The sequence below is a fragment of the Mesocricetus auratus genome, unplaced genomic scaffold (genome assembly GCF_017639785.1).
Source record: "Mesocricetus auratus isolate SY011 unplaced genomic scaffold, BCM_Maur_2.0 Super-Scaffold_100053, whole genome shotgun sequence".
In the NCBI taxonomy this organism is placed as follows: domain Eukaryota; kingdom Metazoa; phylum Chordata; class Mammalia; order Rodentia; family Cricetidae; genus Mesocricetus; species Mesocricetus auratus.
Window position 1 is genome coordinate 326,492 of NW_024429230.1, and position 24,352 is coordinate 350,843.

At 48.7% G+C, this 24,352-nt stretch overlaps 1 protein-coding gene across 1 annotated transcript; it reads right to left on the reverse strand.

Annotated features, from left to right (window-relative positions):
- Positions 1–607: 607 nt before the first annotated feature.
- On the reverse strand, positions 608–6,731 carry Saysd1 (SAYSVFN motif domain containing 1). Its single transcript, XM_005083582.4, has 2 exons — positions 6,444–6,731; positions 608–1,141 (listed from the first exon to the last, which is right to left on the reverse strand). Exons 1-2 carry the CDS (start codon positions 6,633–6,635, stop codon positions 815–817), a joined length of 519 nt encoding a protein of 172 aa, XP_005083639.1. The 5' UTR covers positions 6,636–6,731; the 3' UTR covers positions 608–814.
- Between the last annotated feature and the right edge of the window lie 17,621 nt (positions 6,732–24,352).

Genomic DNA, 24,352 nt, shown 5'->3' on the forward strand with positions numbered 1-24,352 from the left:
TCCAAGGCATCAGGCAAACATGTGGTGCACATTTATATACACGCGGACAAACACTTGTACAAATAAAGTAAGCATTTTTATCTCTAATATTGACTTTGTCCTGCTGAGACTGTCTCTTCTTCCCAAGTAGGGGCAGGGCAGTGTAGGGGACAAGCTTATGGACAGTATCCTAAAGACATTTTATATTTCAATAGCACTGATGGCCACAAAGAGAAGCAAAAACAAACAAAACTTCCTAAAACTTGCAGCTTAAACCTTTTGGGAAAATAGTTCTGTAAATTTTTTGAAGATCTAGAGAGACGGCTCAGTGGTTAAGAGCATTTGCTGTTCTTGCAGAGGATTGAGGTTCAGTTCCCAGTACCTCTGAGGGTACCAGGCTCATTCAGGCAAAACACTCACACATTTAGAAAGAAAAAAATTGATACCAGTGCCCCTGGCTGGCCTGGAATGTGGCTAAGTAAACATTAAACTGTTTAAGAGCATTCGGGTGTAACCCAGAGCCCCAGCGTGCCTGCTCGTCCATCCGATCACTGGGTTAGCCGGAGGCCACGGCGCTTCTGCAGCATGCCACTATCGCCGCTTTCCAATAATGAGACAAACCAACCCCTTCTTACACAGCTTTTATAAACCGCATCAGCTCCACAGCAATGTCATTTAGAAAACTTCACCTAAACCAACGAGGAGTCCAAAATCGAACCTGCAGCAGATGAGGGGAAAGTAGAGGCTGTGGCCGTCACACGCCAGCCACCCTGTAAACGGTCCTTTGTCCTCCAGAGTCCACGTTCAAGGCTAGGAGGAGCAGCCGAGGTGGGTCCTACCTCCCCTGTGGGGGCCTGAGCTGTAACTCACGCTCCAGCTGTTCTGCAGTCAGGGTGCCCTGGATGGCTTCACAGCCGGGGTTGAACACAGAGTAGGCACTCTTCTCTCCCGCTGTCTTCTCCTCGGGACCCCGAGTCCCCACGTACATCCAATAGAACATAGACAGGACAAAATAAGCCAGGCCAAACTCCAGTTCCACAAACAGACCCAGCAGGACCAGCCAGAGGAGAACCTTCAAGAAGGTGATGTTGGTCAGGAGAGACTGGCGTCGGGGCGAGATCAGAGGGACCGCTGCACTCTGTGGGGGCTGCTGGGCTGCTTCCTAGGACACAGAAGCAAACAGAAGTAAGAACGGGAGGGCAACGGAGCTGAGAAGACCCAAAGCGATTGGAAAGGGCATTATTGACTGCTCTGGGAAGGCTGCTGGCTCAGTGGTTTCTGTTTTCTTGCCTTCCTCTCTAAAACAATCATTGCCAGAGAGCTTAGGTACTCCATCCCAAACAAATCAACACGCCCAGCACTCAGCAGGGTGCGACCCCAGAAACCTGCCAGCATTGGCATGGGATCCACTCATGGAGCCGGTTCTGCTAACAAAACCTGCTTCGCGCTCCCAACAGAACCTGATCAGTAACTGATAATGCAGCAGCTGGAGTACTCGTCTCTCAGTCAGTCAACAAACCATTGCTGATTTCATTAGATGGGTTGAAATATCCAGGGTGACTTGGCTCTAAAATACAGACCATACCCAAAACACATTTAAAACAACAAACCATTATGGCCATTACCATGCTACACCACTATCCTATCTCATCACTCATTCCCAGGCCTGGGAAGCATCTTCTAACTAGACTCCTTGCCTCCTATCTCTCTCCATTCCCAAGCCAGCCTGTGTACAACTGCTGGATGAGTTCTCTAAATCACCTTCACCCTGCAGCGCACACATCAACTATAAGATCCCACTGCCTGCGTGTTAAAAGCCAAAGTTCTCAGCTGGGAGACCCAGCGCCACATGCTAAGGGAAGGCCCTGGTGTGTAGGTGGCTTTCGGAGCTTTGCCTCCACTGTTTTCTAAGGTTCTGAGAGCCTCTTTTTGATACATAGCAAGAACTGGGTTTTGTTCTGTAGCCCAGTACACGGGTATAATGGAAACCAAGGTCAGCACTATGTGTCTGGAAAAGCTCTCCTGCATTCCAAACTACTCTTCAACAACTCTTAAAGGGAACAAGATCCTATGTTGACTTTACCATCCATGAATGGGTCATGACTTGGATTTTGAAAAACAGGAGCCTAAAAATCTCCTGCCTCTTATTTAATTGGGTGCTGAGGACTAGGGCAAAAGATGGGAGACAGGAAGTTAACGGCACTAGACTGTCAAAAGGGACAAATGTGGAGGCACATACGGAAATCCCTCGATTAAGAGTGTGTCTAGTGCTCATTCATTCAGTTTGCCTTTCCGACAACAGCCGTGTGGCTGAACATCACTCACGCATAGGCATGTCTCAGGGAACATAGCAAACTGCTTCCTACCCGAGGGCCCTTTCCAGAGGGAGACAAAGGCAGAGACAACCATACAGAAAGTGAGATGGGTATGCGTGTGCCACAGGTTGACACCAGGTGTCATTTCAATTATCTTCCACATTTGTTTTTTACACAGGGTTTCTCACTGATTAGATAGACTGGCCATCAGAGAACTCCGGGAACCCTCCTGCCTCTGCCTCCTCAGTGCTCAGGTTACAATTTACCAATCTCAGCTTTTTATGTGAATGCAGGAGATGGCACTCAGGTCCTCATGCTTGCATGGGCTATCTCCTTAACTCCAGAAAGAACATTTGACCAGTAGGACCCTTTGAGCCAAGACTGGAAGGTCAGGAGTTGCAGGATGGAGAATGAACCCTCAAGGTTGAATTGCTGTACTAGAGGCGTTCCTAGAATAGTCAGTGAGGGGAGCAAGTTTCCATGGGATTCAACAGTTCCAAGCCTTTAAACTGCAACATGACAGGGCCTCATCATTTGGGAAACTACTTTCCTCCAAGAAAACTTGTGCAGAGGGAGATGAAGGGCATGGATATTTATCAGACAATACTGAAGAGAAGCTATTCCAAAATGGAAAGCTAAAGAATTTACAATGGGCCCGGTGTACAACACAATTACTAGGCGGCAATGGATTTAGACTTAGAAAATCATAATAAGGATTTTAATACCAGGGCAAACCCAGAAAGGGTAATAATCAGTGGAAATGAACCTCAAGTCAGTCCCTTAAGGCAGAATGATTAGTGCCAGTCCCGTCCTGGCATTTCCTCTCATCAATTTCTACATTTTTTTGGGGGGGGGTTTTCGAGACAGAGTTTCTCTGCGGCTTTGGAGGCTGTCCTGGAACTAGCTCTTGTAGACCAGGCTGGCCTCAAACTCACAGAGATCCGCCTGCCTCTGCCTCCCAAGTGCTGGGATTAAAGGCATGTGCCACCACCGCCCGGCCTCAATTTCTACATTTTTAATAAAGGAAGCTTGCTCCTGAGTTGGGTTTCTCTAGGCTCCACTCAGTGATTTCATATTCCTTCAGAGCGCTTTGTGTGGGTTATATGTTGTCTTTACCTGGAGCAGGGGAGGGGAGTGGGAGATGCATTCCCAAGTCTGTTTACTGATACCTAACCAACAGTTGTTCAATTGAGTGGTACGAAATGCACCAAAGGAAATGGATGGCTGAGCAGCTCTAAGTCAGAAACCCAAATGCTACAGAGAGAGTATGGAGTCAAAACTTAGCAGCCATATACTACTAAACTTCCTTAAACTAGACACCGTCCAGTTGTGGGGGGCACTAGGTAAACCAGGAATGCTAAACATGCAGGGGCATCTCCTCAGTGGAGGAAATAAAATACCTGCAATTCGTCCAGAAAGCTGGGAGTGGACACTGTTAACCACCTGGTGACTTCTTGCTGTCGGCAGAGGCAGACCTAATTTAACCCCCCCCCCCAATGACTATCTCAGACTCTCCCTCACTAGACCTTATCTTTAGCTCCCAGTTAAAAGAGCCGCACGTACTTTAGAGCCTGTTGACCTCTATGCTCTCTCAGAGACACCAGGTCCTAGGCCCTTAAGCTATAGAACCCTCGTCATGGTCACACATACTTCATAAAGGAGTGTCTAAGGAGTCATATCTTAAGCTTTTCTGTGTACCTGGAACTGGAATGATTGTTGCCTGGGAAATTTTTCCAAATTCTATTGCGTTTAAATATGCCTACAATAAACCAATTGGCATCAGAATTTCCAACATTTGGTCCATGTTGATGGAGCCAATCTGAAGTTTTCATTCTCATCTCTTCGAGGTTCCTTTACCTTCCTGCTGTAACACCTGCAGGGATGGCCCTCGTGTAATAATAGATCAACCTATAGGAAATAATTTTTGAGGGGTTTCCAGACAAAGTTTCTCTGTGTAACAGCCTTGGCTGTCTTGGAACTGGCTCTGTAGACCACCAGGTTGACCTCAAACTCACAAAAATCTGCCTGCCTCTGCCTCCTGAGTGCTGGGGTTAAACGGGTATGCCACCACCACCCAGTTAGGAAATAATGTTAATGTAAGAAGCTGTCTCTGGTATAAATGTCAACTGAGGATGGAGTGTGGCTTTGTTTTCGGCATGGCTTCTTGCTAGCATAGCCCAGACCAGTTCTAAGTTTACAATCCTCCTGCCACAGGTTCCTGAGTGCTATGGTTACAGGCATGCACCTCTACTCTACTATTTTATATTTTGGGGGGTCCTAAAGATAGATCCTAGGATCCTGAACATGTTGGTCAAGTGTTCTACCGTTGGTTTATATTCCTGTATTTATTATTCATGTATCATTATATTTTTGACAGTGCTGAGGTCAGACCTAGTACATCAAGAGAGTAAAAGAAGCACTCTGCCACTGAGCTGCTACTCCAGAGCTTAAACTTTTTAAAAATTCTTGAGACAGGGACTCTTGACGTTTCTTCTGACTTAAGCACTCCTGACCAGACAGCTACATGCTCCAGTCACTCACTCCGTTTAGTCTCTGCTTGAACAGCAGCCTCTTTCAGAGGTCCTCCTTGATCACTGATCACACAGCACCATCTCCATTTCTTGTCTGCTTTGCAGCATTTATTAGCACTTGATATTAAAGATGAACTTGCCATTAAATATGAAGTGGCTTATTTGGCTGTTGCTTGTCTTTCCGATTACGATGTAGAAAAAAAAAAGAACTTGGTTTCATTTATGACCTGCCCTTGAACTTGCAATCCCCTGCCCCATCTCCCAAGTCGCTAGGACTACAGGTCTTCACTGTTAAAGGAAATTACCCCCCCCAAAAAAATCAGGACTATAAAACAGGCCAAAGATCAAAACACCTGCCACTCATCGAATTCTGCAGAGCAGAGCAGCCCACCCCCATAACACGCACGAGGGCCAGGAGGGCTCACCTGAGCCCAGAGGTTGTACAAACAGACTCTAAACAGTCAAAAAGCTGTTTAACCAGAAACTGCGTTTCTGGGTCTGGTAAAGCCATCCTCTCCTCCTCCGTGGCCCTCCATGGCATGTTCTCATGTACCCTCAGACAGGGTCCAGGTGTGCCAACTTTAGACCACTAAAAGTCTGTTCTCACTATTTAAAGGCCAAACTGGGTCTATTCTTCCTTTCCTTCTGCTGTACTTGGTTCTTTTTATGCTAAGGCCTTGTGACTGCTGAAAAGCATGGCGTGTCTGTTCATTTCTTGTCAACTTGACCCCAACTACAGTCTTCTGGGAGGAAGGAATCTCAACTGAGAATTGAGACTGTCGGTAGGCCAATCTTTATCCTGAAAGCTAAAAGAAGTCCTTTCCTCCCCCAAGTGTTTATCACAGTAACAGAAAGCAAACTAGGACACAGGTTTTCCCCCTTGGAGTGTGTCATATTCCCACCCAGACATTCCCATGTCACAGGCACGTCTCCCTGCCAGGACATTCCTGAGTGAGAACTATGTGAAGACACAACGAGATTCGAGTGGGCTATCACACTAATCCAACTGTTTCCACCGTGGTCACTCACAATTAAACAAGAGTGGCATGCAAGCCCATGTACACCACCACAGACAGTTACAGCGACCACACTGTGGAGAGTTTTGTAGCCGAACCCCATTTTCCCCAGGCCGACCCTGCTTAGCTTCTGAAAGATCCCTTGAGAATGGTATGCCATAGTCCTAAACCTTCTCCAAACCCATTTCTAAAACACGAGCTACCTGAGACGCTGGCTACCTCTCCCCAAGGTGTGGCTAAAGCCAGCCCTCATCTGCCGCTTTCGATCAATAGCCAATCAGACCTTTAACCCTCCACGAGCAGGGGACTGCAACTGTGGACACTATCAACTCGCTGGGAACAACTCAAGCGTGGAGACGCTTCTTTCTTCGAGGTCCCTAGCCCTTCGCTTTGTCTTTGCAATCAGCTGTGGGCTAAGACCGTGTCTGGGAAGAGAAATGTCAAGGCGGAAACGGCGGCGTGTCTAGCCACTGCCCAGGCGAGGAGAGAGCACAAAGGATAGAGCAAGGCTTCGCGCGCCAGAAGCCGTGGGCGTGGCTTGTGCGGAGGAGGGCGTGGCCCGCGCGGAGGCGGGGCTTCAAGGTGCCGGCCTCTGTCCTCACCTGAGCCTGGTTGGGCCGGGCCGGCGGAACGCCGGGGCTCGCTTTCCACGTCAGGAAGCGTCTCAGCCAGCCCGGGGCTGCCTTTGCGGTCGCCGCCGCTGGGACCGCCTTCTCTGCCGAGGTCTGCTCGCCCTGAGCCACCAGCCCGGCCCGTTTGCGGGCCTCCCGGAACTCGGCTAACCTCTGTTCCATGGCACGCGCGCGCCCGTGCTCGGGGGCGGTGGAGTGGGACCGCCTCGGCCGCCCTGCGCCTGCGCAGGTGGCTCTCTGTTGCGCCTGCGCGCTGCGGTCGCGCCCGGCCGGCCGTTCCCCGGGGATTGTGACGTCGGGTCGGCAGCTTGCCGCTGGAGCGGCTCCCTCCCGACGCTCGCGCGCGGCCGGTCCGTCTTCTCCGTGCGCCTCGCCTCTGCACACCGGTCCCCACCGTCCCGCCTCAGCTTAAGTGGAAGAACGCCTGCTGGGAGCCAGCGGTCCGCACCGCGGCGAGAAAGCCATCCCAGGGCGAGGGAGGAGCCGGGGGCTCCCACGGGATCTCGGCACTCCACGAAGTCAAGAGAGCGAGCCCATGAAGAGCTGATGATGATGGGCGATACCTTCTAGGGGAGGGGAGGCAGTTTAATGTGTGGGCTCTGGAGGCCCAACCACACCGCAGTTGGCAGCACAGGAATGGGAGTCTGTGGGCTTAGGGGAAAAAAAGGACAAGGTGAAAGGGGACCAATGTGGGAGGAGTTAGGGAGAGGAGTGGGCGTGAATTTGACCAAAGTATGTGGTATGCATGTGTGAACTTTTCAGAAATTAATAAAAGCAAGACATGCAAACCTTAACTGCAGTCTCAGCCATGCACTTGTATAACGTCCACTCAGGAAAGGTCATTTCTAGAACTCCGGGTGTTCTTGTCCCTTCTCCCAACTAGCATTTACCCAACAAAATACAATTCAAGGTTTGACTGTTTACAGATTTTTAAAGCTCTAAGCTAAGAACCTCTTGCAGAATTGGGTCTCAGATACTTTTTGCGTATTGTTGAGTTAGAGTAAAAAAGCTAGAAAATGGCATCCCGTTCATTAACAAACGTTTGTCTAGGTCTGTATATTGAGCACTATACCAAGCATTAAGCATTAGGGCAAGAGGCAGAAGGGCAGGTCATACATGAAACAAAGACTTTTTTCTACATCGTAAATTGGAAAGACGAGCAACTGACAAATAACACTTCATATTTAATGGCAAGTTCATCTTTAATATCAAGTGCTAATAAATGCTGCAAAGCAGACAAGAAATGGAGATGGTGCTGTGTGATCAGTGTTCAAGGAGGACCTCTGAAAGAGGCTGCTGTTTAAGCAGAGACTAAACGGAGTGAGTGACTATGCATGTAGCTGTCTGGTCAGGAGTGCTTAAGTCAGAAGGAACATCAAGTTCAGGGTTCTGAGACTAGCTAGTGTGCTTGACCTCAGAGCATCCTGAAGACCAGCAGACCACAGCAGGAGGAGGAAGGGAGAGTGTCTTAGTCTGCTACCTGTTGTGGTTTGGTCTGTTGGTTAGCAGCTCAGTATAAATTAATTGCCTCTAATATTATTTTCTATCTCTGTACTCATTGCCATCCTGGACAACCAGGTGAATGACACTGAGGCCCTCTTCTTTTCTGGAGAGTAACTAAAACAGAGAGATGATGGAGTAAACATTGAAAGTCTGGGCTATGCCGAGGGTCTGGGGTGCCTGTTGTATATCCAGATGAAGGCTATTGGATAGTGAAGACTGAATTTAGAAGAAGTAATAAATGGAGACTTGCAATGGAACCAATTAGCTGTGTGTGATGTTTAAATTAAGGCGAAATCAACTAGATAGCAACTGTGCACCAGAAAGTGATGTGAAGGCTGAGTTGTGAATGAATTTGAGGTGGTAAGATTGGGGAAATGGTTACTTTTGTTTTGTAAAATTTTAAATTGTGTGTGTCTGTGTGTGTGAGTGCAGTTGCTTGTGGAGACCAGAAGGTGGTGTCATGAGTAGCTGGGTGTGGGTTCTAGTAACTGAACTGTCCTCTCTGAGAGCAGTAAGCGCTCTTAGGAGCCGTTTCTCCAACCCCCAAAGTGGAATTTCTTTGCCAGTGTCACCCTGAGGGGCCATGAGACATTTCTTGCCTATCAGAAGTTAGTAGATCTCCTTCTCCCTAGAGACTTTGTGTTCATTGCATCTGTCACTTGACAAGAATGCTACAACCTTGGAGCTATGTTTATGGTCTACATCTAGAAGGCATATAGAATTAATAAATTGGCATTCATGGGCTGTTGTAATCAGTGTCCTTGATAGGAAATGTGGTGCCTTCAAAGGATTAAGTGAAGAGGCTTAATTAGGAAGGTGTGGCAGAATTAGGGAACCAATAAAGGATCGTTGGGAGGATGACGTCTTGCCATCATCTGGAGCTGGAACAGGAGGGAAAAAGGTCGCCTGTGAAGGAGCATAGGGTGGGTAGGAAGAGTGGGGGGAGGGTCAGCAGGGGCAAACTGGGACTTTGCAGGCCAGTGCTGACTTTGTTCCTTGCTCTGCCTTGGATTTGGGGACCCATTTTCCATCTGCTGTGCTTTTCCATGTTGTGGATTGGTTTTGGTACGTTGTAAACTTCCGAAAGTCCTTTTTGGAAGAGGTTGAAAGGTGAGAAAAGGGAAAAGATGAAGGAACAACCATGAGGAACAACTCCTGCCAAGCCAGCTTCCTTTCCTCTTCAGACAGACTAGGTAGGGAGCTCAAGAGGATGCTTGGGGGTTAAGAGCACCTGCTGCTCTTGCAGAGGACTGGAGGTTGGATTTCACCATCCACATCAGACTGCTCACAGCCGCCAGTATCCCCAGCTCCAGGGAATCCAAGGCCCTCCTCTCCCCTCCTCAGGTACCCATATGAGCATGCATACACACAGACACATAGTTAAAAATGATAGTATGAATCTTGAAAAATGAAAGGGATCATGGGGCCAGGTGGTGGTGATGTACACCTTTAATCCCAGCACTCAGGAGGCAGAAGCAGGCAGATATCTGTGAGTTCAAGACTATCCTGGTCTACAAAGTGAGTTCCAGGGCAGGCTCCAAAGCTACAGAGAAACCCTGCCTCAAAAAACAAAGGGGGTGGGAATTGTGGAAGGTTAAATAAGTGTCTCCCGGAGGGTTAGAAAGGTCACTCTGAGGTTTAGAGGTTTAGAACACTTGTTACTCTTACAAAGGACCTGGGTTTGATTCCCAGACTCTGCACAGTAGTACACAGCCATCTGTAACTACAGTTTCAGGGGACCCAGCATCCTCTTCTGACTTTTTTGGGCACCAAGCACACACATGGTGCACGTATGTACATGCAGGCAAACAATCATAAAATAAACCTTTACTTTTTCTAAAAGAAGTATACTCTAAAATGCACTCAATGTGTGATTTTCATGCATCTGATTTCCCTTGGGAAAGCAGAGGGATGAGTGGCCCTCAATACTGTCACCCAGTCACTGAAACCAGGGTTCTGATAAATTTCCTACAAGGCTAAGAACCAGACTGGACAGCTAAGAAGTATTTGGTCCAAATTGCTAATTGTTCCAGGATTGAAAACCCACTTAAGCAGAGACAGTGATAGTCTATTGAAAACCCACTTAAGCAGAGACAGTGATAGTCTATTGAAAACCCACTTAAGCAGAGACAGTGATAGTCTCTTTGAAGCCTGGACCAAAAAAGATTGTGTGTGTGTGTGTGTGTGTGTGTCTACACATATTGTGTATGTGTATATCTATACATATGTGTGTGCCCATAATAAACTTGTACATATATATTTTTCTTGTCATTATCATCTAAATAGAAGATAAAATGTAGCCACAAGCAAACCACCTCATGCAATCCTATGTCCAGTATCACAAAACCAGGCCGTATTCAAGTTGAGAGACAATTTCTATCTTTAGTGGAATGAACTACAAAGAATGTATAAGTATCTGTCATTTACCACAAAATCAGATGCTTTGGAGTAGGCCAAGAAAAGTTGAACCTAATTTTCTTAACCTCTGTACATATATAAAATAATATATCACATATATGCATATGTGTGTATGTGTAAGTCATAAATAATAATATACCCATATGTCCTGTGACCCTGTGGCATATTTTGTGTGTGGGCTATAGTTATGTACTCACTCTGTATCCATACCATTAGAGTCTGTATGAACTTCTCCATTCTTTTGTTTTTAGACTTATTATTATGTGTATGTGAATGGATCTCTCTCTCTCTCTCTCTCTCTCTCTCTCTCTCTGTGTGTGTGTGTGTGTGTGTGTGTGTGTGTGTGTGTGTGTGTGTGTGAGTACAGGTGCCTACAGAGGCCGGATTCCCCAGCCTCTGAGAGCTGGAGTTACGCTGAAAGCTGCCTGATGTGGGTGCTAGAAACTGAACCTGAAACCACATCTTCTGCAAAGGCACTCTTAATTGCTGAGATATCTCCCCAGACCCTCCTCTCCATTTTTTTTTACTTAAATCCAAACTTTGGAAGTTGCTTTGTATCCTAAGGTATCCAAGCAGGGACTTGAAATGAGTTCTGTTTGTAAATGAGCCCTCTGAGAACTTGCAACACCTAGTCAACTGGTCCAGGAATAAGGAGACACAGCTGGGCCATGGTTAATCAGCTAACCTATGGACCTGCACTTTCAAGCTGAACTGTCCAGCTGAACCCCACTTTAAAAAGCTGATCCATGGCTTACCCAAAATGTATAATAATTCATATTGTATATGCTTATTTTATAGCGCTGGAAGCTTGTAGTTGCTGGTTGCACAGCAAAATCTAACCAGTCCATACCCACTACTGATGAAAATTAACACTTCCCTTGAAGCCCCTTGCAGTCCTGTGTCCATTTCTGGTTCTTTCTCCTCACTCCACTCAGTTAACAGATTTTCTGTTGTTAAATCTTTAAAAAGTGTTTTTGGAATTACTTACTTTATGCATATGAATGCTTTGCTCACACATACTGAAAGACCCCAGGCGGGGGACTTTCACGGGAGGGAGACCCGAACCCAAGGAACACCGAGGCCACGAGCTTGGATGCAACAGCAAGAGGCTTTATTGATAATACACGGGTACCCGGGGCATCTCAGTCTCGGGAACTGAGAGCCCCGAGCTGGGGACTCAGGGGTTCTTTTATAGCAAAAAGCGCAGTACAGAAGCGAGAAGCCTAGTTACGGGACCCTGATTGGGTAATTTAAATGAGGCTGGGGCTCAGAACGAGGGCAATTAAGGTTTCTCCCATCTGGACAGAGAGGCAATTAAGGTTTCTCTCAGAACTCAATTCTCGGCCTTGGCCCTATCTGAAGAACAAAGGGTTTCTGTGCCTGCCCAATCTTTCTGGGCTGGCTATGCAGACCATAGACACCTGTGCCCCTATCTGGACAGAGATAGTAGTGACTATTCAGCTGCGAAGACCTTGAGCTGAGCTCCCTCCTGATAAAAAATGGCTGAGCTGTGGGGGAAAGGAATTTTCCATAGGCCTCAGCCACCTGTGCTGGGCCGGGGTCTTTCAATACGTCTGTACACCACATGCATTTCTGGTGCCCACAGAAGAGGGCTTCAGATCCCCGGGAACCTGAGTTACAGGTGGTTGTAAGCCGCCATATGGGTGCTTGGAATCGAACCTGAGACATTTGCAAGAGCAACAAGCCCTCTTAACCACTGAGCCATCTCTCCAGCCCTGTTAAGCCATCTTTTTCATTCTTGGAATAAACTCAGTAACTTCATAAAATTCAAAGCTGGGTTCAGTGTGATCATTCTTTCAGGAAATTTATTTCTATGCTCCTTAAACTATTTCTGTAATTTTCATGTACTTTGCTTTAAAAGAACTGGATTTTAAGATTATGCTAGTTTTATGAAATAAGCTAATGGCTGCCTGAGTCTTTCCCCACTGTTTAGGATGATTTGAATAAATGGTAGGACTTAGAGGTTAAACTAGTGTTTTCTTGAACTAAATAAATAAATACAATAAATAAATAAATAAACACAAGCTATAATTAAATGGATCTGTGTCTGGCCAGCTCATCTTTACCCCCACCCAAGGTCAAGAAATGTCACCATTTTAAAAGTGTCCAGGGTAGAAATAGAAATAAAATTTATCATACATTCAGGTGACAAGAATTGGGTAGAGGTGATCTATGCTCATATCTTTAGTGTAAAAAAACTTAAATCAATCAGATTTCATCTATTATGGTTAAAGCATAGTGGAGATACTCAGAGGGAATCCTTCCTTCTTCCAGTTGTATTTGTGTTTTTATAACTCTGGTTTTGCTTCTTACTCACTGGCTTGAGAGCAATTGTCTCAATCCAGCTTGGAGTTTTTCCCTGACCACAGGCTGGATGGGAGGAGGAGCTCATGGTGGATGTTTTAGCTGCTTTCAGTGTCTCATTGAGAGAGAACAGCTACATGTCTGTGCTCTCAGCACACTGTGTGTGTGTGTCTGTGTGTGTGTGTGTGTGTGTGTGTGTGTGAACTCAGGCCCACAAGTGTAGCACACATATCAAGGTCAAAGGACAACCTCAAGTTGGTCCTTGCCTTCCACTTAGCTCGAGACCGGATCTCATTGCCCTTGAATGTGTCACGCTCACTAACCTGGGACATCCCAAGGTTCTCCTGTCTCGGCCTTTGATCTCACCACAGGAGCACTGGACTACAAATGTGCACAGCCACTTCCAGCCTTATGACGGTTCTTGTGCAGTAAGTATTTTACCCACTGGGCCATCTCTCCAGCCCTCACAGTCCTTCTGGTTCTATCCTTGCAGGCACTTCCTAAATTTTGAGCATTGTGCTTGCCAGGACAGGCCATGGGACTGTCTGGAGAAAGGGGTTATGGTCTAGACGTTAACTTGGGGTGTCTCAGCCTTGGTACTTGAAAAAAGTTACTTTTAGATCTATTTAATTGTAAGACTGTTTTGTCTGCAAGTATTATATGCACTGTGGGCATGCCTGGTGCCCGTGGAGGTAAGAAGAAGGCATAAGAGCCTCTGGAATTATAGATGGTTGTGAACTTCCATGTGGATGCTGGGAACAGAAGCCTGGTCCGCTGCAAAAGCGATGACTGTTCTTAACCACTGAGCCATCTCTCCAACCACAGCACTTTTGAACTTATGGGCCAGATAGTTTTTCATGTGAAGTTGCCTGTTTCTTGTAGGATTAGCATAATTCCAGGCAGTGACACATACTCTGATAAGACAATTTTGCTGAAGACCATATTGAAGTAAGAGTAGTAAGAGCTGTGGATGATCTGGGCAAGGGGAGTCAATGTGAACATTCCAGGCAGTTTTAGACACTATCAACAAAAACGCAGTGCCTCGGGCTGTAGAGGTGGTTTGGGGGTTCAAGAACACAGTGCCTGTGACTGTAGAGGTGGTTCAGGGCTCAAAGTGTTTCCTCCTCTTGCAGAGGATCCAAGTTCACGTCCCAGAACCCACAAATGGGTCACACCACATGTGACGCCAGCTTCAATGGATCCAGTGCCATGTTCTGGCATCTGTACATACCCACGCACAGGAAAACAGGCATACACATAACGAAAAGAAAACATTTTTAAGAGTATGCTATTGTGGGTGGAATAGGAGAATTGTATTGTGGGATCTCCAAGTGACAAAACTGAATTGGGAATTATGACATCACAAATTTGAAGTTGCAAAGAAAGACATATTGGCACTGATTATCTCAGTATCTAAGTTAATTGCCCAACACCAACAAGATTTCAGCAGAAGCCAACTAACCTCTTTGCTGGGGTGTTGTAAAAGAGAACAGAGGAGTGATTCATCCTGATGGCTACCACAGCTCTTCCAGCGAGAGAACTTGGTTTCAATACAAATGAAGCAAATTGGGAGGGCAGAATGGAAGTCTTGGGACCATCACTAACAATGGACCATCACTAACAATGGGCCATCGCTAACAATGGGCCATCACTAACAATGGGCCATCGCTAACAATGGGCAATATAAGATCCAGGAAAACAGGTATCAGCGTGGCCTTAGTTGATTCAACTCCATCTGGTCTTTCCTACAAACCTTTGGAAGAAAGTACCAATTATGGGCTTCCTAGGAGAACAAGGAACTGTCAAATGAGCCTGGGCTCTGCTGTTGACTCTTCTACAATGTGATGTCCTGCGGTACCTAAGCTCTGCATTCCAAGGTTGTTTCAGACATGAAACCCCGGAGAAGAGTGTTTGGGGAGACACTCGGTTGCTGTATGAAGTGGAGCACACACAAACGATTACATCCATCTTGGCTAGTCTTCCCGGCCCTGGGAGACTGGCTTTCTACGGAGCCCAAGCATCCATTGGTCCTTGCGTCCTGTCTCTAAGACATGGTTTGCCTTACTCACATGTTCTGTCTTTCCAGGTGTCTTGGTTAGGGTTTCTATGGCTGCAAAGAAACGCTATGACCAAAAGCAAGTTGGGGAGGAAAGAGTTTATTTGACTTATACTGAAAGACCCCGGCCCAGCGCAAGCAGCTGAGGCTTATGGAAAACTCCTTTCCCCCACAGCTCAGCCATTTTTTATCAGGAGGGAGCTCAGCTCAAGGTCTTCGCAGCTGAATAGTCACTACTATCTCTGTCCAGATAGGGGCACAGGTGTCTATGGTCTGCATAGCCAGCCCAGAAAGATTGGGCAGGCACAGAAACCCTTTGTTCTTCAGATAGGGCCAAGGCCGAGAATTGAGTTCTGAGAGAAACCTTAATTGCCTCTCTGTCCAGATGGGAGAAACCTTAATTGCCCTCGTTCTGAGCCCCAGCCTCATTTAAATTACCCAATCAGGGTCCCGTAACTAGGCTTCTCGCTTCTGTACTGCGCTTTTTGCTATAAAAGAACCCCTGAGTCCCCAGCTCGGGGCTCTCAGTTCCCGAGACTGAGATGCCCCGGGTACCCGTGTATTATCAATAAAGCCTCTTGCTGTTGCATCCAAGCTCGTGGCCTCGGTGTTCCTTGGGTTCGGGTCTCCCTCCCGTGAAAGTCCCCCGCCTGGGGTCTTTCATTTGGTGCGTTGGCCGGGAAGTGAGACCCCGCCCAGGGACCACCGACCCACTTCTGGGAGGTAAGAATTGTCCGGACTAAATTTCTGTTGTTCTGTTGTCTGCTGTCTGTCTATGCCTGTTATTTTCTTGCGCCTGCGTTTGTAGTATACAGCTGTATGCATTTGTAAGCTCCAGGAGACGTCCTGGTAGCGTTTGGAGTACTCATTTGTTTGGGGGCCCCGTTTGTATTTGGAGTACTCATTTGTAGGGGTGGATGTCAATCTGCCCCGTTTGTATTTGGAGTACTCATTTGTTGGGGTGGATGTCAATCTGCCCCGTTTGTATTTGGAGTACTCATTTGTTGGGGTGGATGTCAATCTGCCCCGTTTGTATTTGGAGTACTCATTTGTAGGGGTGGATGTCAATCTGCCCCGTTTGTATTTGGAGTACTCATTTGTAGGGGTGGATGTCAATCTGCCCCGTTTGTATTTGGAGTACTCATTTGTTTGGGGTAGATGCCTAGGAATCTGCCCCGTTTGTATCTGGGAGTCCTTAGGGACTCAGTTGTTTGGGGTAGATGCCTAGGAATCTGCCCCGTCTGTTTGGGGAAGTCCCGCTGGCCGAGGGAGTTTCCATCCTGATAGGGGACAAGGACGGGAGCACAAGGCCCCCGTCCCCGATCTGAATTTGCTTTTGACTTTCGTCAAAGCCGCGCAGCGAAAATCTGTTTGTTTTTGTTTCTTATCTGTTCGTCCGTCTGAATGTCGTTTGTCATCGCTCTCGAGATGCTCGTAACCGGACTGTCGCGCGCAAGAAGCAATGGATCATCCTTTGCTCTTCTGAATGGCCAACTTTTGATGTTGGCTGGCCACGAGATGGCACCTTTAACCCTCAAACTATTTTCCAGGTGAAAGAGAAAGTCATGGATCCTGGACCCCAGGGCCACCCGGACCAAGTACCCTATATAGTTACCTGGGAAGTGCCGGTCTATGACCCTCCCTCCCCCTCCTCTTCCCTAACCCCCCTCCGCCGCCGCTGCAGCACCGCTCAGGCTGCGGCCCATTTCCGGTTCGCGTTCAGCGTCCCGGCTGCTGCGCGAAGGGCGCCCTGAATGTGACGGCGCGACCGGCGACAATGCGAGGGGAGCTGTGTCTGCCTCCCTGCGGCCCGCGATGGACCGGGTCAGAGAGCGGCCGCCACGCCCCTCGGCCCCGCTCCCCGGCAGACGCTCCGGCCCTTCCGGGCGCCGTAGCCTCAGCCCGCTCCGGATTAAACCGCCCTGCCTCCGGACGGGCCATGATGGCCAGTTGCAGTACTGGCCGTTCTCTGCCTCAGATCTTTATAACTGGAAAAATAATAACCCCTCCTTTTCAGCAGACCCTGTGAGACTGACTGATCTATTAGAATCGGTTCTCACTGCCCAACAGCTTTTTGCAAGTCCTCCTAACTTCGGAGGAGAGACAGCGGGTCCTTCTTGAAGCCCGGAAAAAATTGTTCCTGGGGCAAATGGACAACCTACGCAGCTTCCAAATGAAATTGATGCTGCCCAGACTGGGACTTCACCACTGAGGCAGGTAGGACCCATCTAATGTCTTTAATGCCAGTTGCTTGTAGCGAGTCTCCGAAAGACGGATAAGCAATCTATAAATTTGGCCCAGGTAAGACAGATAGTTCAGAAGGCAGAGGAATCGCCAGCCGCATTTTTTTGAAAGACTTAAGGAAGCTTACAGAATGTATAACCCATATGACAGGGGTATACACTACCAGATGTATTGAGGGAGACAGAACGTATTTTTTAATAAAAGAGAAGCTCAGAGAGAGAGAGAAAAGAGGTAAACAGAATGTCAGAGACAGGAAATGAGAGAGACAGGATAGCAAGGGACAAGAAGCGTAATAGAGAGATGACTAAACTGTTGGCCACAGTAGTTGCAGAGCAGAGACAGGATAGGCAGAGAGAGGGACAAAGAGGGCCTTGCCTGGAAAGGAACCAGTGTGCATACTGCAAGGAGAGAGGACACTGGGCAAGAGAATGTCCCAAGAAACAAAGAAGGACATTCCAAAGGCCCAAACCCCGCTCTCAGACCTCCGACCTGCTGAGCCTCGAAGATTAGGGAGGTCAGGGCCAGGAGCCCCCCTGAGCCCTGGATAACCATACCAGTAGGGGGGCGCCCGGTCACCTTCCTGGTAGACACGGGGGCTCAACACTCTGTTCTAAATCGGTCACCCGGCCCCCTGAGCCGACGAACTGCCTGGGTACAAGGAGCTACCGGTGGGAAGCAATATCGATGGACCACGGACCGCCAGCTCCACCTAGCGACCGGTAAGGTGATGCACTCCTTTTTACATGTTCCTGACTGTCCATACCCCTCCTGGGTCGAGACCTCCTAACGAAGTTAAAGGCTCAAGTACATTTCGAGAAAGCCAACATAAGAGTCACGGGGCCAGAAGGGGCCCCACTCACGGTGCTGACCATAGCCTTAGAAGAGGAATATAGAATACATGAGCCCAAGGATGACTCTTTTAAGGTCGAGGACCGCTGGTTGACTGACTTTCCCCAGTCCTGGGCAGAGACTGGAGGAATGGGACTAGCCCTCCAGCAGGCTCCCATCATAGTCCATTTAAAGGCATCTGCTCTCCCGGCCTCAATTAAACAATATCCCATGTCCCAGGAGGCCCGCGATGGAATCAAACCTCACATTAAGAGGCTACTGGAGCAGGGCATTCTAACCCCTGCCGGTCCCCCTGGAACACTCCCTTGTTGCCAGTCAAAAAGCCCGGAACCAATGACTATAGGCCGGTCCAGGACCTCCGGGAAGTCAATAAGCGGGTTGAGGACATACACCCCACGGTCCCCAATCCCTATAACCTCCTGAGTGGACTGCCACCTGACTATATTTGGTACTCAGTCCTGGATTTAAAGGATGCCTTCTTCTGCTTGCGGTTACACAAAGACAGCCAGCCACTGTTTGCCTTTGAATGGCAGGATGCAGACCTGGGAATCATGGGACAACTTTGACTGAGGGGAGAGCCAGGAGAAAGCCTTCATGGACATCAAGAAGGCTCTGCTCAGCTCCCCAGCTCTGGGGTTACCTGATCTGACTGAACCCTTTGACAAATTGACGTTGGGGCAGCCTTTGACTATCTATGCTCAGGCAGCCACCAGGCCGCTGGCTCACCAATGCCAGGATGACCCATTACCAGACTCTGTTGCTGGACAAGGACCGAATTCACTCCGGGGCTCCGGTGACCCTGAACCCCGCCTCGCTACTTCCCCATCCGGGGGAAGCAGAGACTCATGACTGCTTGCAGGTCCTGGCTGAGGTCCATGGGGCGAGAGCTGACCTCACGGATCAACCCCTTCCCAACCCTGACCTTGTCTGGTTCACGGACGGAAGCAGCTTTGTACATCAAGGAGAGCAGAAAGCCGGTGCTGCATTGACAACTGAGTCAGAAACAATTTGGGCCGAGGCCTTGCCGCCAGGAACATCAGCCCAACGAGCAGAACTGATTGCCTTGACACAGGCCCTGAGACTGGCAGAAGGTAAGAAACTCACTGTCTACACAGACAGCCGCTATGCTTTTGCCACCGCTCACATCCATGGTGAAATTTATAGGCGAAGGGGGCTATTGACCTCAGAGGGCAAAGACATTAAAAACAAAAAGGAAATCCTGGCCCTCTTAGAGGCTCTGCACTTGCCAACCGCCCTCAGTATTATACATTGCCCAGGGCATCAGAAAGGTGACAGTCCAGTCGCCCGGGGAAACCGGAGGGCAGACCTGGCTGCCCGGGAGGCTGCCCTGGCCATGAAAAGCAGCAGTCACCTCCTCCAGGCAGCTGTAGTCCCTGTAACTAATGAGGCTTCCGAGAAGACCTCCCCGTCTTGGGACTATAAGATAAAAGACATCAAGGCCATGAAAAGACTGGGGGCGACCCGAGTACATGATGGTCTCTGGACCTATCAAGGAAAAACTGTCCTTCCCCGCCTAATGACTAGATATCTGGTTAACAGCCTACACAAACTCACTCATTTGAGCTCCAGGAAAATGAGAGAACTGTTAGCCCGGGAAGAAAATACCCGCCACCTGTTGGGAATAGAAGAAATAATAAAACAAGTGACTGAGCAATGTGACGCCTGCGCCCACGTCAATATGACCAGGCTAAAGCTACCCATGGGGACCCGAGCTCGGGGGCACTGGCCTGGGGTGCACTGGGAAATAGATTTCACAGATCTCCTGGTTTTTGTTAACACCTTCTCGGGATGGACTGAAGCCTACCCCACCAAGCACGAGACAACAAAGGTGGTCACCAAGAAACTTCTTGAAGAAATCTTCCCCGTTACGGAATGCCACAGGTATTGGGGACAGACAACGGGCCTGCCTTTGTTTCTCAGGTAAGTCAGTCTGTGGCCACCTTGTTGGGGATTAATTGGAGATTACATTGTGCTTACTGACCCCAAAGCTCAGGACAGGTAGAACAAATAAATAGAACCATTAAGGAGACTATAACTAAATTATCGCTTGTAGCTGGCACTAAAGACTGGGTCCTCTTGCTCCCCCTTGCCCTCTATTGTGCCCGGAATACACCGAGCCCCCATGGCTTCACCCCTTTTGAAATTTTACATGGAACCACCATTCCCTTTGTTCAGTTCTTTGACCAAGATATTTCTGACTATGCCAATTCCTCCTCTCTTCAAGCTCACCTGCAGGCACTCCAGCTGGTCCAGCAGGAAGTCTGGAAGCCTCTGGCCCAAGCCTACCGAGACCAGAGGAAACACCCTATCGTCCCTCACTCCTACCACGTGGGAGACAGCGTTTGGGTCCGGCGCCACCAGGCTAAGAACCTTGAACCCCGCTGGAAGGGACCATACACGGTCCTGTTAACCACCCCTACTGCTCTCAAGGTGGACGGGATTGCTGCTTGGATACATGCCTGGCACGTAAAAGCTGCCTTCCCTGAGGATCCGGACCCAGGATGAAAGGCTCAGCGCACTCAAAATCCTCTAAAAATAAAACTTACCCGCTCCTCTCCCTCCTGCTAATAGCCCTCCTCATAAAATCAGACACTGGTGTGGCCTCCAGTCCCCATACCGTTTATAAATTAACCTGGGAGGTTCTCTCCCAAGTGGGGGAGGTCATTTATGCTGTCACGGAACCACATGCACTTGGGACATGGTGGCCTACTCTATGGCCTGAATTTTGTGATTTGGTAGCAGGGTTGGACACTTGGGACATTCCCCATTGCCACCCAAAGGCATGCGCCAGTGGTTCCCACTTTTACAGACGTCGACGTGCACTCATGGACTCCAGAGAAACCACCCCCGGGTGTGTTGATCAAAGAGCCAGAGAGCAGCTAAGTTCAAAGGATATGACTACTTTTTCTGTGCAGCTTGGGGGTGCGAGACTACAGGGGACGCATATTGGAGGCCATCCTCATCCTGGGATAAAATACAGGTACGCAGAGGCTGGGACAAAGGACAATCTGGAATGATAGGTATGCCTCTTGCCATTTCCTTCACTGCACAGGGAAAGCAAGCCCCGGACTGGCAGACTGGGTATACTTGGGGTTTGCGTTGGTATCTGTACGGGCCAGACAAGGGGGTAATCTTTACAATCAGATGTAAGGTGGCTCCGGTTAATCCACAGGCCATAGGCCCTAATCAGGTCCTTGCTGATCAAAAGCAGCCTAGCCTACTCTGCCCAAGGCTGATACCAGGCCCATGACCCTGCCCAGAACCACAGCCGCTCCCGCACTTCTCCCTAGGAAGCACTCCCAAACCCACCTCAGGTTCCCCCCCCCCTTAAAGGCACGGGAAATAGAATATTAGCCCTGATCCAAGGGACATATGCCACTCTGAATTTAACTCGCCCAGATAAGACTAAGGAATGCTGGCTTTGTCTGACTCCGCAACCTCCCTATTATGAAGGCTTAGCGGTTATGGGCGAATATACAAATCAGGCCACAGCCGAGGCTCTTTGTGGGACAGCCATGCAACATAAATTGTCCATCTCAGAAGTGTCTGGAAAGGGGCTATGTATAGGTAATGTCCCCACCACGCATCAAGGACTATGCAATGCCACTGAGCCTTTGCCCCAAAGTGGCCGCTACTTGATAGCCCCCAATGGGACATATTGGGCATGCAACACTGGATTAACCCCTTGTGTCTCCACCACGGTACTTAATACCACCACTGACTATTGTGTTCTGATCGAATTATGGCCTAAGGTAATTTACCACCCCTCTGATTATGACTGACCTGATAAAGAACTGGCCGCAGTAAGAGGGAACCTATCTCCATCACCACTGCCATCCTACTAGGGGGATTAACCATGGGAGGCATAGCGGCAGGAATAGGAACCGGTACTGTCGCACTGCAGGAAACTAAACAGTTCCAACTCCTACAACAAGTAATGCGTGCAGATATTCGGTCTTTAGAGGAATCTGTCGCTGCCCTGGAGAAGTCTCTGTCCTCCCTGGCAGAAGTAGCCCTCCAAAACAGAAGGGGACTAGACCTCTTATTTTTACAGCAAGGGGGAATTTGTGCGGCCCTTAAAGAAGAATGCTGCTTTTACGCAGACCATACCGGAGTGGTAAGAGATAACCTGGCTAAAATAAAAGAAAGACGCCAAAAGTACCACCAATTAATTGAGTCCCAACAGGGATGGTTTCAGAATTGGTATAACAGGTCCCCTTGGTATTCGACTCTCATATCCACCATTATGGGACCCCTGATCATTATATTGCTGATTCTGATGTTCGGGCCATGCATCTTAAACAGATTAATCCAGTTTATAAAGGAAAGGTTATCAATTGTACAATCACTGGTTTTGACTCAGCAATACCAGCAGCTAAAGCAAAGGGATTTCGAGATGGCAGAAACCTCTGAATGAAAGATTTCATTCAGTTACAAGAGCAATGGGGGAATGAAAGACCCCAGCCCAGCACAGGTGGCTGAGGCCTATGGAAAATTCCTTTCCCCCCACAGCTCAGCCGAATAGTCATTTTTTTGATCAGAAGGAAGCTCAGCTCAAGGTCTTTACAGCTGCATAGTCACTACTATCTCTGTCCAGATAGGGGCCCAGGTGTCTATGGTCTGCACAGCCAGCCCAGAAAGATTGGGCAGGCACAGAAACCTTTGTTCTTCAGATAGGGCCAAGGCCGAGAATTGAGTTCTGAGAGAAACCTTAATTGCCTCTCTGTCCAGATGGGAGAAACCTTAATTGCCCTCGTTCTGAGCCCCAGCCTCATTTAAATTACCCAATCAGGGTCCCGTAACTAGGCTTCTCGCTTCTGTACTGCGCTTTTTGCTATAAAAGAACCCCTGAGTCCCCAGCTCGGGGCTCTCAGTTCCCGAGACTGAGATGCCCCGGGTACCCGTGTATTATCAATAAAGCCTCTTGCTGTTGCATCCAAGCTCGTGGCCTCGGTGTTCCTTGGGTTCGGGTCTCCCTCCCGTGAAAGTCCCCCCGCCTGGGGTCTTTCAATACGGCCACATTATAGTCTATCACTGAAGGAAACCAGGACAGGAATTCAAACAGGGATGGAACCAGGAGACAGGGGCTGAGGCAGAGGCCATGGAGGGTGCGGCTTACTGGCTTGCTCCCATGGCTTGCTCAGTCTGCTTTCTTATAGAACCCAGGACCACCAGCCCAGGGATGGCCCACCCAGAATAGGCTGGCCCCTCCTCCATCATTCACTAAGAAAATGCCTGATAGCCCAATCTTACGGGACATTTCCTCAATTGAAGTTCCCTCCTTTCACATAAGTCTAGTTTATGTGTCAAGCTGACTTTAGAGTAGCCAGCACACAAGGCTTGTGAATGCAAATGGTAAAGAGGTGAGTTTGGGTTTTTCGAGACAGGGTTTCTCTGTATTGTTTTGGAGGCTGTCCTGGAACTCGCTCTGTAGACCAGGCTGGCCTCGAACTCACAGAGATCCTCCTACCTCTGCCTCCCGAGTGCTGGGATTAAAGGCGTGCGCCACCAATACCCCGCTGAGAGGTGAGTTTGTAGCCACTGGGTATGCCTTGAGACCATAGGCCTTGGGAACATAGGCAGAGAGTGAACCAATAAGCCTGGGGTTGATAACAAGGACCTGGAATCTCCCCTCCCCGGGGTTCAGTAAGCGCTTGCTGTTCCCATGAAGTGTAAGTGCCGCTGTCGATATTCACTAAAAGCACAATCTTGCTGTGCATGCTGATGGCATCTACAGGCGCCTGGAGCCTTTCTCTGGCTGCAGGAATGCTGGCTCTACTCGTGCAAGAAACAGACTAGAAGCCATTATAGGGGAGGGGCTGGGGAGATGTGTCCATGCGAGAAGCACCTGCAAGAATGAGGCCTGGGACTCAGATTCCCAGCACCCATGTAACTGCCAGGCAGATAAGACGCGGGGCGCAGAGGAGGGAAACACACAATGCCAGGATCTGGCCTCCGTGTACACACGCATGCCACACTTCCATACATGTGAGAAACACGAGTGTTTGGAGATCATATCACACACACTCACACACACACTCACACACACTCACACACACACACATTCACACACACACACCAATAACCTTCAACCAACTTTGGATGAGATTGGTGGGTAGGTACTCTGGCCTCCTTGCTCCTCCTTGGGGCTTACCCTGAGGTGAGTACCACCGGCTTCCCTGGCAGCCTCAGCAGAATGAGAAGGAAGGATGAGTATGTCAACCCCACCACAAAACTCTCCCTGAAAGCCTCCGTATGCTCCGGGGATCCTGCTTCACAGGTACACATGGCGATAACTAGAGCGTATACCAGCTCTGACCCTTTGAGCCCCTTATTAGAACCTGGCTGTCTTGTTAGGATATATTCGCAGGACCCAGAGCATGTCCTGACTCTTGACAAAACGGCCTGCTCAGCCACCTCTCTAGAAACTGCTGTTTCAACCATTTTATTTGTCTCCAACCTC

Bases quoted from the DNA above. Each gene is read 5' to 3' on its own strand.
- Saysd1 (XM_005083582.4), bottom strand. From the start codon at position 6,635: ATGGAACAGAGGTTAGCCGAGTTCCGGGAGGCCCGCAAACGGGCCGGG. The intron at 1,142-6,443 runs GTGAGGACAGAG...TCTGTGTCCTAG, and splicing joins CCCGGCCCAACCAGGCTCAG to GAAGCAGCCCAGCAGCCCCC.